The following is a 13267-nucleotide window of genomic DNA, read 5'->3' as shown; positions in this document are numbered from 1 at the left end:
TAAATATAAATATATATATGAATTATATTTGACTCTTTTCTTAAAAAGAATATCGCGGAACGGCACCGATCAGCGTCGACCAACGTTTCGATATACCTTTTGGCGATAATGATAGACTCAGGAGATGAGAAATTGCCCGACAAACTTTAGGAATGCCACATTATCGAACATATATTAAACGTGACGAATAGTTGCGATATACTTATTAATTATTGGCGTTGTCTTTGTCAAACGTGGTTCGCGTAGGTAGATGGCAGAAAATGTTATTAAAATCACATTATTATGTGCGTCAAAGCAAACTCATCCTTGCGAGAAATTAATCGAGGATCGATTTAATTACTTTCATTACCCTGACTTCAAAGTTCTACTAAAATGTGTATATATAATTACCATATAATTCGTTACTATACAGATTAATGTATCGATAGCACAAATAATAATTTGAGGACGCTGAAAATTTTTGTGCGTGTAAAAATTTTTTCAAGTTTTATAAAAAATTGTATAAAGATTAAAATATATATTAAAGCGCCATCATGACGTCAAAACTCGATTCTTCCATGCATGTAAATCAATAAATACTGTCTATCATTAAACGATAAAAATGCCTTTTGGCTGGTTGCGATAATAATTATTTAAAAAAAAAAACTATTATAAATTGGCGAGAATATAATTAATTAATTATGCTATAGAGAAAAGTAACAATAAGGCTGTCAAGACTCTCGAGAGACAATTATTAGCGGTGAAAGCACGTTGTGTGCGTGCGGAAGTCAGGCAGTTGAGAATGCAAAAGTCATAGATATATAAAATTTTTGATGAACATATCGAGAGAATATAAAAAAAGGCAAAAGACTGTAAATCGCAAACGTAGCATAATATTCGCTTTTAGTTTCTTTTCTGGCATTCCGATAGTTTCTCGGGCACAGCGGCATGACAGTAATTTATTTATGTTCATATATATACGTACTTGTAAAGATATATATATATATATATATATATATATATATATATATATATATATATATATTCTATATAAAAGATAAAAAAGGTCTGAATCCTAGAGTGTGTGCGTTCGTCGCATGCACTTTGCTTTGCATAAGAATTGAAGAAGATCGAATGCTCGTTTAAAAATACGTCAGGATTTCGGCAATTTCTCACCCCGCGATGTTAGTATCAAGAATATTTATAAATTTAACAATCAAGAGATTAATAAGAGATTAATTTATTTGTGAAAACACAAATTTAAATTTTGCGGGATATTAAAAGCCAAACGTAGAATAATAATGCGTCAATTTCAATGGAAAATTAATTGTTCTCTGTGCAGATTAATTAGTTTCAAAGAAAAATTAATTTTTTTTATTTAATTATTTTAATTAATTATTTTATTTAATTTATGTTTATTAATTCAATTAATAATTAATATAGTTACACTCGGAATTTTCGACTGTTTGGATGAGATATCGTCTGTCTTATTAGGCAGAATACTCATTGCCCGCACTAATTTTTTTTGGGTATCGCCTTATATATGACTTGGGCTTGTTTGCTTTCTACCTTAATAGATTTTGTAAGAATCATGACTGTTTTACACAACAAAGTACGACTATGATATCTCGTTCTAGCATTGAACACTATGAAAGCTGACAAATAAAATTGCAAAGCTGTATATTCGGGAAAGGTGAAAACTATACGAAATCCTGAGGTTTGCTCTATATATAATTCTGACTTTTAGTTGTAAGAAAATATATATGACGTGAAAAAAGAGATGCGCATAGCCTTATGAAGCCGTATATCTTACAGCACTCTAGCATTCGTTAGAAACTGCAATGTGATTATTAAAATAATGATGGTGATATATGAAACCGCAAATGAAGTGTACGTCTCGTTTAAAAATGCTGCTGGAAGAACGAACAAATCTTAAAGATCTTTGTAGCGTGTCTTATTCACGTATAATCTCTGCAATATAGTATTTATACATCTTGACAAGAAAAGTTTGAATTACTTGAGCAAGAATTATCCAATAAATTCTAAATATTAAAATAATTATCAAGTCAATTTCAAGTCAATTTTTCTCTAATTTTCCTCTTTTGTTAGCTCAATAAATATTTATAAGATATTATCAAAGAATGAATAAAATTTTGATATTATTGCAAAGTAAAAAAATTGTATTAATTTTAACAAGTTTTAAATAATGTTTTAAATAAATGCGTTCTCGATAATAAGGTGAATCTGAGCACATTCTCGATGGCAGAGAAATTTCGCGGTGGTCGATCGATCGCCAAATTTCGATTTGTTCGTGTCTCGACGTGCGATGAAAATTTATCGTTGTTCACATTCAAGCGTGTGCACGTACGTGATATCTTCCGGCTGGCACATTACGGGACGCACATTACGGTATTCGTCGTGGCGAATTAAGGCGGGGAAAGCGCCCGAGCGTGTATGTGTGTGTGTTTACAGAGTTCTCGAATGACAATGACAAATTTCAACTCAAAGGAATCTCCGACCAATCTGAAGAAGAGATCGATTTCTTCTTTCTCTCTCTCTCTCTCTGTCACGAAAGTTTAACTAAATCTAGATTTTTATGTTTCCTTGAGTTCACCATTAAACGTCGTAAAAGTCGCTCGTTTAAAATTGTTTATAAACCAAATATTTAATTTGTCTAAGAAAAAATCGACTGTATATTGGGATCGAAAATTAAATCGAGTGAAATTTGTCAATATTATATAAAATCATCCTGTCACGTATATGTCATCTCTGTTTTAAAAGATAAAGATACAATTTAATCCCTCATTTGCTTGATTAAACTATTGAAATTAAAAGCTATAGTTTCGGCTTGAATATAAATTCTTTATAAAAAGTATATATCTTATTGGATATTTTAATAACGTTATATCTTATATTATAATTTTCTTCAAACATACACATTAGCTTAAATCTTTTTTAAATAAAATTATTTCATCTTTTATTTCTCTCTTTCTCTCTCGCTGCATTATCATGTCTTTTAAAGTTGACAAATAGATATATATCAACATTGCGATAAAAACCGAAAATATTTAACAAGGCTTCTAATTAACAAAGCTCAAAACATCAATGTTCAAATGTGGGATTGACTCGCAAAGACACATATATCACGCTCGCGCCCTGTCCGTGATATACAGTATATATCCGTGAATATTACATATATACACATGTACGAATATTGAAAAACAGGAATTATATGTATAATGTAATATATAATATAGTATTCATCGTATACATATACGCAGTGGGTGTTAATAAAACTGCCACGGTTATAATAATAAGGCAATCATAACAGTAATAAATATAAATTCAACGACAGATAAAGGATAATAATAATAATAACAATAATAATAATGACAATATAATAATAATAATGTTAACGAGATAATAATAAGAGATTGTGTAGGTAGCGAGGAAAAAGGCAAAAAAGAGAATTGAAGAAGAAATAAATATGAATAAGAAAAATGAAATTGCCTAAAACTCGGCCAGGGCGGCAGGACGTTGACGGTGAGCTCCTCATCGGAATCCTGCTGGGACCGTCCGCTCATAATCCTGGTTATACCGATTTGGCCTTCCCCGTCGCTCTTGAACCTTCGCGGAAATAACAGGCCAGCCAAGCAACACGATCACATTCAGCAACAGCCACGGAAAATATAAAGAACGTCCGCGATAAATTCTTTGCACACATTTTGGCTCTATCTCTCTCATTCTTTTTTTTTTCTTGCTTGCTTTTCTTCTTCTCTCTTTCTCTCTTTTTCTCTTTCTTCTACACACTTCTACATTGTCACACAGGATGTTACGCGTACAAAGATACGGAAGGAAGCTATAGTGATCCATCAGCAGCACTATTATGTATACTTCCGGTTCATTTAAAGTTTGTTTGGACAAAATCTCACAATCTTCGTCAATAACTTTAATTATTGCCAAATTTATTTTCGCCGATCGATGTTTTCATTTCTATTAATTAATAATTTTTGGTATGCACTTTACCGAGTATATAAATGCTGTGATTGATTAGTATACAGAATTATTTCATGTACAGTTATCTTTCGTGGCATGAAAAATTTTCATAGGGATAACAATAAAAGATTGCGCTAATGATTATGAAAGATCGTATATCGTTGTACGCGTGAAAAGTATCATGAATTATTATGCAGAATCTTATGATGTCGCGAAAGTCACTTATATCTAGACATCGTGTAGAAGAAATTTTGAATGCAAAATTAAATGAGCTTTTTCGCATGCTTCGATAGTTGTCAAAACAGATCGAAGCATATACTTTCGAACAGTTTATCATTAGTAGCAACCGGAAGTCGTTAACTACTAAGCTAATGCTTGCAACAACAATCGTAATTTTTGCACCAGAAATCCATTCTATAAAATCAAAATATTTGTAATTTTCAAAGATTACATTTTTGTTAAATTATCAAACTTCTTCTTTTATTCTTCTATTCTTCGAGACTTCCCGAAGGTCGAGCATACAATTTCTCAGAATGGATTCCTTTTATTTCGTCCAAGGATTTGTAACTGGCATCGAGCCCGATTGCATCCGATTGTATCCGATAACTAATAGCTGCTGGCAAATGTTTTCCTACCTCGAGAAGATCTTGCGAACTAGATGATCCTGCGCCTGATCCAACTGCGGCTCGTTTTTCCTTCTCTCGGCCAATTCTTTTTCTCGACGGACATCGGCGACTTTTCGAAAGATGAGCTGCACACAGGATTTAACTTCGTTAATTTAAATATATATACAATATATGTAACAATAAATATATGTAATAAAAGTCATTATTAGTAAAATAAGAATTTAATACTGCAAATCTCTAAGGAATTAAGATATTCGATAATTACTACTATTATTAAAAACAAATTTAATAATTACAATTATGTTTATATATTTCAATTATCATTTTTTCTATAATAAATATAAAAAGTTTATCCTATATTATTTATGAAATATACAATTAGTATACTTCATATTATTTAATAACTTGTTAGTACTCTGCGTGAAATATCCTTGTGAAAAAAAAAAATGAATTTTCATTAAAACAATACTTAACAGCGAAGTGTTTTCGAGCTGACGCGAAAAGTGCGTGGAAACAGCCGGAGCTGTGTTTCGGCTTCGCCGCATTATTCACGTGCGTCATCTTGAATGCGCTCTGTGAGTAGAGGGTGATCTCGCCTCATCACATTTCCTTGAAAATTGCACAACTTGCGAAATTCGCGTCTATTTCCTTGAAGCGAGACCGCGCAATTTCGCGCCCTTCGTGATCCTTTCGTCGCATCATCTTATCGAAATTTTTGTGCATATGTTTATATGCACATAGACGTGAATATACAGGGTGAGGCATTTATAGTGACGCGGGCGTATTTTCCGAGAAATACGCCCGCGTCACTATAAATGCCTCACCCTGTATATGCATATGAATACGTGACGTAGCAATGACGTAACGCGGGACGGATGAAACGGCTATATTTCCGGTTCTCTCGTTTCGCGCTCTTTTTTAGATTCTAGAAATATCTCATCTATATAAATATCTTTGCCGAATTCAAATTTATACAGACGCAATCGCAAGCTTGCCTTCTAGCTTATTCGCGTGAAAATTTAAATTATTTTCTCCTTCCAATATTCGTCTTTTCCCTCTCTCGTACTCCCGCCCTTCCACCCCCTCTTTCCGATATTTCCCGTACTTTGTTACGACGGACGTTATCTTGCCCCCGATCTTTTCGATTCGCCACTGCAACCCTTTATTCCGCGATATTCGAACGATAAAGCCGAGACGATCGTTTGACAAGCCTCATTGAAGCTTCACCGTCGATTTTCTCGCGCGCGCGAGACGAACGAGGAAGGTGCACACACGTCGCGCATAAATGATACATACGTGAAGCGTGCCGAAGGTCAGTGGCGCAGGCGCGATGGCGGAAGTCGATAGGTGTCGACGTAGGGGCGCGCTGCGCATAACCTCTAAAATCCGCTGCTGAGCGCGTTCGAGTCGTTCGCGCGACGACGACGTGACGTGACGTAACGTGACGTGACGTCGCGGCGTTACGTGAGACGACGCGAGCCGCCGTCACCCGTCACGTGTGGAGAGCCGTGAAATATCGGGGGTGGTAATCTCTGCGTCCTCAGGACGGGGGTGACAAACGAGAAGGTATATGGACTGTCAAGAAGGGAGATCGCTCGTCCGTACAAAAGGTGCGTACATCATGTCGCGTTATCGACGATAACGCGGAAGGCGATATCGAGCCTTCGCCTAATCTCAGTGCTCGAAAAGTGTGTCGTGGCAAAACTTGCACAGAGATTCTTTTTACGACTCTAAAGCCGGTAGCGAGAATATGTATAGCATGATCTGCAAAGATCCTAAGAATGTCGCGTTATCGACGATAACGCGGAAGGCGATATCGAGCCTTCGCCTAATCTCAGTGCTCGAAAAGTGTGTCGTGGCAAAACTTGCACAGAGATTCTTTTTACGACTCTAAAGCCGGTAGCGAGAATATGTATAGCATGATCTGTAAAGATCCTAAGATGTGTGTGTGTGTGTGTGTGTGTGTATGTATGTGTGTGTGGAAGTTTTCTTGGCTTCAACAGTTTACTTTTGCACTTTGCGACAGCAAATTAATGTTACTAGATATAGTACACAATAATTTGCATGAAATAATTGTTGCGCATTGTAAGAAAAACAAATGTACGTTGCTGATATAGTTTTGCGATACAAGTTCGCAGAATTAATTTACATGTTTGGGAAGCACTATAATTTATGATTAGAAAAATGAAATTAATAGAAGAATTACTTTTGAAATGGCCAGAATGATTAATATTATGCTATGCGATTATTTCAGATGGGTCATGGGTCGAGCCGTTCCGCTTCGTCAGCGAATATTCTTTCTGCGGACGAGTTGACACTAGTGGAGAACCTCTTTAAATCCATGTCCCGCAGCTCTGGTTCCATTAAACGCGAAGACATATTCAAACACTGGTCGACTCATTTGGACGATATATTGCTGCAGTTTGTGGTACGGTTCCTCTGCCATGAACCTGGCAAGAAGGTCTCGGCTGTCAATGGTGAAAACTTTGGTAGACTCTATGTTTTTGCCGTACGTGGTAGTCCCGAGGAACGCACCAATTTGATCTTTGATGGTTTCTCGGACGAAGAACAAAAGTATGAAATGCCCACCGCTATATTTCTTCAGTACATTCAAGCAACGATCAACTCTTACTTGCGACTACAAAAGAACTCTGGTAATACGCATCACCTTAGCTGGATCAGCATCGGCTGTACTGTCAACACTAGACGTATAGGAATGCGTTCCCGTTGTCTCTGCGAGGATCTGGTGAAATACGGGGACGTATTAACCGTCGATCAAGTGGAAAATTGGTTCGTGACGGCAGCTACATTCAAGAGCATTCAGTCACATGTTTTCCAATACCTCTATCTAATCTCTCAGAAGAAAGGTAGCGATAAGAATACAAGTGCGCGGATAAATGATCTGAATCTTCTGCCATTGTGCAAGGGTTTGGAGAATATACCGCACTTTCCGAGTATACTAGGCTTAGGAGATGTTCTGTTCCTGAATCTGAGTTTGCCACACGCGCTACGTGACGAATGGCGATTTCTGTTCTCGAGTCAGGTGCACGGCGAGTCGTTTTCCACTATGCTGGGAAGGATCGTCATGCAAGGCGCAACGATAATCATACTTCAAGATATGGATGACCACGTGTTTGGCGGTTTTGCCTCCGATAGCTGGAGTCTAGGACCGAACTTCATAGGGAATCAAACTTCGTTCCTATTCAAGCTCGACCCGGATATACTGACGTTCTCGTCGACAAATTACAACAATCACTATCAGTATCTCAATCTCCATCAGCAAACGATGCCTAACGGCCTGCTCATGGGGGGGCAGCTTAACTATCCCGGCCTCTGGTTGGACTGCGAATACGGCACCGGTAAATCGAGCTTGTCATGCACTACTTTCCAGAATTATGTACAACTTAGCGGTAAGGAAGACTTTAAAATCAAACACTGCGAGGTGTGGGGGGTCGGCCCGATGCCGGACGTCGAAGAAGACGTGCGCGAGGTGAAATCTGTGTTGGATCAAGACCCGGCATCGAAAGTGATGCTAGAACTATCCGGTCGTAAGTTACATAGTGAGGGGCTTCGCGAAGAACATGAGTAATTGTGATACAAAATTTAGGAATTTTTATGGAAGTATGAGCAGAGGGTAAGAGAGAAAAAGAGAGAAAGAATGCTAATGTTGTAAAGATATTTGCAGATATTTAAGATTGTTCAATTTGATTTAATTCGAATAAAATATATCAAAATAAAATTTGTTATCGATTCTGATAATTGTAACGGGATATATACGGGTATGAGAGACATATGTATAAAATTTTAATAATTTACAAAAATAACTGGTTATAGTATAGACGAAAAAAAGAAAAACAGAGAATCTTCCCATTTTACATAATCTTTAAGGTTGAATTGAATCCGTGTGATAACGCTGCGAGAAGTAATTAAAGCACATTAACGGAAACGAATTACATTATGAAAATCATCGCGAAAAGTTTGAATGAGGAAGTTCTGTTTGTTTGTATATATGTACGAATGCGCGATCTTTATGTACGTTTTTTTTACAGACATATGTGTGTGAGGCTATTTATTTGTATAATTATTTAAGTATATTATATTGTATATTATATAGGACTTTTTTGTCCCTTTTTATAACGGCCTGATGTCTCTCGATTCGCGATTTTCTCTTTGGTGACTCGATTATTACTTATCATGCAATTTTATCACATCGTCTATACATGTATCTTTTTTGTCAAATGTAACGCCATGATATTAAATAATATCATGCCAATCGTTGCGTGGCCTGAATGCCTATTGTATAGTGCCTGACGAGTCGTTATGATTGTTAATTTATCGTTCTCTGCGTATGTTAATTATTCGTAAACGAATAACCGTGTGCCATACAAATTGCTCTTGTTAACTAAGACTGTATAATCGTGTCATCATATAAGGAATAAAAAAATACACACATATAATGAAAACATACCGATCATTTACCAGTTATAAGATCGAAGGAAATCATTGATTACTGTAAGATCTATTAAAACTTCAATAAATAATCAAAATCTGCATCTCTTTCGGTAGAATTATGATCCAATCAGATTTCTTCCATCGATTTACAACAGGTGTGCTCGTATAAACGATACGATATCTTTTTTTTTTTCCATTTAAAAGACTCACCCGGTGACTCAAGTTGTAAGTCAGGATCAAATTCCTGGCGAAGGAATTTGCAAAAGCCTGATAAAAGTCCAACACTTCCAACAGCCGATCCCGCTTGATTGTGTGCAGGTCGCAGTAAGTGAGCGCTCGAACGTTCGCCGCACTTTGGCCGATTGATGGATTCGTCCAGAAACTGTCGCCGAAAACATCACCCTTCCCCAGAATCGCCACCACCTCGTCGTCCTGTATGACCTCGAGGCTGCCGGTCACGATGAAGCATAGGGAGTCGATGGACTCTCCCGTGTGATACAGCAGATCGCCGGGTGCGCTGTGCGACATGGTAAAGTGCATCGCCAAAGCGCGCAGACACCCGTCAGACGCTAATCTAGATAATAAAAGCGCGAAATATAATGAATTAGTATAATTAATAAAATTAAGACTATTCAAAATATTTTCTTTTTCAAAGTTTAAAATCGGGAGATGTGCGATTGAATTTACCTGAAGGCGGGATGTTCATTGAAGACCTTCCGATTGAGATGCACGCAGATGTCGGCCTTCATGTCCTTGGGGCAGTAGTTGAGAACCTTATCCGTGTCTAGACCCTTGGTCATCGCCCAAGTGCTGACGACGTAATCCATGACGCGCTCACTGAGGGCTTTCGGCACTTCGTGCAGCTTCATGAATTCCCTTACATTGTTCAACATGTCATGATACTTGGCGGTGGCGGACGTCATTTGCTGGATGATCGTGGTGACGTGACCGAAGATCGTAGCGTACAATAAGGCTGGTCGAGGGAGAGAAAGAGAGAGAGAGAGAGAGAGAAAGGAAAAAAAACGTTTCAAACTCTTATTTTATGAATTTTTCTCATTTTTAATTTAATTAATTTTCTATATATTTACATACATCGACAAAAAAATTAGGGATTAATAGTAATATTGTTCATACCAGCAATGATCATCATGCAGATGGTAAAAATCTTCTCGTTGTCGGTCTCAGCCGCAACGTTCCCAAAACCCACGGAGGTCATGCAAGTCATCGTGAAGTAAAGAGCAGTGACATACATCGTGCGACGTGATGGGCCGGCTACAAGTTCAGGTGCGGTGCTGGCATTGGTCCACAAGTAGCTGTAAGGTGACTGGGTAACATTGGCCAACTTCCACAACCACGAATATTGTACCCCGGCGTCGGCGTCTGATCTTCCTATCGAATACCTTTAACACAACGGAATCTCTTACGAGGCTACGGACGGGATTTGGTGGATGGGATATTGATATAAGATCGCGAGATAATGTACATTTGGATGCGAAGGGTCACATGTTATTTCCTTTAAGATCGTGTCGAGTTAAACTTGATCGATATTTTTGTGCTTCCAGAGTTCTTGCGATCAATTTTAATTGTCAGAGTTTATTAGTTTATTTTTAATATCATTGCAATTCTCTGTTTCTGCGTCCGACTCTCTTTTCTCATAATACTTTAAATTTTAGTTTTCGCATTTTATACTTTATATTTTAAATAAGTATATATAATCTCCTACATGTATAATGTATAAATGTATAATATATAAATGTAATATATATCGTTTACATGCTTTATATATGATAAAGTTTTCTCGACAACGATATTTTAGTAAATTAAGAAGTGATACAAAGATCAACGCTCATTTTTTGCGATAATATAAGAGGGAGGCAAATACAGATAATAAGAAACGACGGTCAGAAAATCTGTGAGAAAAATATATATGATGGAAAACAAGAAATATATGAGTGTCACGGAATTCACATGCAGTGACCTAAACGTCTATCACGTGGGACTGTAACAATCATATAACATTTTAGTAACATGTTATATTCATATATATAATCATATAACATTTTAGTAACATGTTATATTCATATTACATAATATATATAAAAATATATGTATTAAAAAAAATACACATATGACTCATAAAATTATATAATATATGATAGTATAAAAATTTTGGTGTGATAAAATTACAGCGACTTACATGACCCAAATGCGATTGTTTGGTGGTAATTGGTGCAGTTGAGTCCTTCAAAGCTGGCAGATGCGAGCTGAACTGCGAGACCAGGACCGATCTTGATCTGGTGACCGATCTGGCGAGCTTGGCGAATTTGGAGAGGCCGCCTTTGGTGTCGTCCGTTTCGATCGGCTGTTTTAGGGCGGTGATGTCTCGAAACGTCAGTTTTCGCATTTTATACTTTATATTTTAAATAAGTATATATAATCTCCTACATGTATAATGTATAAATGTATAATATATAAATGTAATATATATCGTTTACATGCTTTATATATGATAAAGTTTTCTCGACAACGATATTTTAGTAAATTAAGAAGTGATACAAAGATCAACGCTCATTTTTTGCGATAATATAAGAGGGAGGCAAATACAGATAATAAGAAACGACGGTCAGAAAATCTGTGAGAAAAATATATATGATGGAAAACAAGAAATATATGAGTGTCACGGAATTCACATGCAGTGACCTAAACGTCTATCACGTGGCACAGCAAGAATCATGACGATATGTTCGAATGTATCATGTTATAATGGTGAACGATTGTTACACGGCGTACTCGTGTCCCGGGGAGGCGTGGGTGTTACCTTAAATACGTGTACGCAGGGTAAAATCACCTTAATGTGACGTACCAGATACAGGCCAGCCAGTGAGCAACCAACATGTAGAAACAGAGCAGAAGAATGAGCATCGCGGCACCGTACTCCAGATAACGATCTAGCTTGCGTACGACTCTGCCGAGTCGCAGCAATCGTACCACCTTCAGGGCCGAGAACAGACTACCTATCCCGTCCTCGTCGTGATCGAAGGCGTTAAACACATCATACGGTAGACAGCTTAGCAGATCTATGATGAACCAAGATTTCAGATAGTTCATTCTGATTACCTGAAAGTATCAAAGTGTTGCTTATGAGAACAACAACTGAAACGAACGGGTCGACTATCAATGCGAGCAAAAGTATTCCGCAAAAGCAAATGCAAATTATTTGCGACAATTTTACAATATTATTATACAATAATAATAAATTCATTTTTCGTAAAAAATTCTTTACAAAGGAATTAAAGCTCTTAAGTTCACCTTCGGATCAGACACCACTTCGCCACCAGCACCGACGAATGTTGTGTGAAAATTTAGCACTATGTCGATGAAGAATATCACGTCGACGATACTGTCGACAACCAGCAGGGAGACGTCCTCGCTGGTCTTGTTTTTAAAGGCAACGTTATACGGCACCATGATGGCTGTGTAAAAGGTCAAACACAAAATTATCCAGTCCCAGATCGCTTTAAATGCACAGTAATGCAGTAGGATATGCGGTGGCGTTTTTGGTGCTTCCTGTCTGTATTGCGGCATAACATCGCCGCTTAAAGACATCATCTGAAAGAAGAAACGTGATATTTTAAAATATACTTCAAGAACAAATTCTTTCTTTATGAAGAATAATTATTAGCAAAGATGAGTTATTTATTGTATATTGTGTTTTTTTCATAAAAATATTATTTTTTCATAAATTATTTTTATAGTCAAAAAAAAAATACGCGGAATTATTATCAAGAGAATAAACAATCTTTCAATGCCTTCAGATCGATTTTCTTTTCACCGTGTCTCATTTATCTGATATCTTTTTCCTAACACCGAGTCTGGCTCCATTAGCTCTTCACGCTCCAAAGAGCTTTCGAATGTATAAGCTTTCAATGTTGATTTTGAAGAAAGATTTATGCAAATGTGTTCTCAGCTTTCCATTTCCTGACAAAGTAGAGCAATATTCAAAATACATTACTATTTCATCGACTTCTAAATGAGATTTCATAAATCGATCGTAACTACCGTTATCCATTATATTGTTTTCAAATAATCGAAATAAATTTTCAGCCGTAGAAAAAAGATATCAGCCATAAAAAAAAAGATATAAAAACACATATATATTTTAAAATAAAAGAAAATTACATAATATATATTAAAATATAAAAATATATGTATTA

The 13267-nt window shown here is 36.6% G+C and overlaps 2 protein-coding genes across 2 annotated transcripts in view; one reads left to right on the top strand and one right to left on the bottom strand.

Moving 5' to 3' along the window:
• Positions 1-13267, bottom strand: part of LOC115235859 (potassium voltage-gated channel protein eag) — a 102175-nt gene that overhangs the window by 7668 nt on the left and 81240 nt on the right. The window contains exons 6-12 of the mRNA XM_029807927.1: positions 12363-12725; positions 11917-12170; positions 10188-10453; positions 9741-10026; positions 9264-9627; positions 4611-4726; positions 3490-3606 (exon numbers count right to left, since the gene is read on the bottom strand). Coding sequence (XP_029663787.1) covers positions 3490-3606; positions 4611-4726; positions 9264-9627; positions 9741-10026; positions 10188-10453; positions 11917-12170; positions 12363-12725 — 1766 coding nt within the window. The remainder of the gene's footprint in view (positions 1-3489; positions 3607-4610; positions 4727-9263; positions 9628-9740; positions 10027-10187; positions 10454-11916; positions 12171-12362; positions 12726-13267) is intronic.
• Positions 5945-9148, top strand: LOC115235865 (MTOR-associated protein MEAK7). The gene is made up of 2 exons (XM_029807941.1): positions 5945-6211; positions 6856-9148. Exon 2 carries the CDS (start codon positions 6856-6858, stop codon positions 8188-8190), a length of 1335 nt encoding a protein of 444 aa, XP_029663801.1. The 5' UTR covers positions 5945-6211; the 3' UTR covers positions 8191-9148.

The sequence above is a fragment of the Formica exsecta genome, unplaced genomic scaffold (assembly GCF_003651465.1).
Source record: "Formica exsecta isolate Colony F162 unplaced genomic scaffold, ASM365146v1 scaffold236, whole genome shotgun sequence".
Lineage (NCBI taxonomy): Eukaryota > Metazoa > Arthropoda > Insecta > Hymenoptera > Formicidae > Formica > Formica exsecta.
Note: the sequence above shows the minus strand (reverse complement) of the source record. Positions and strands in the feature narration are given on the sequence as shown.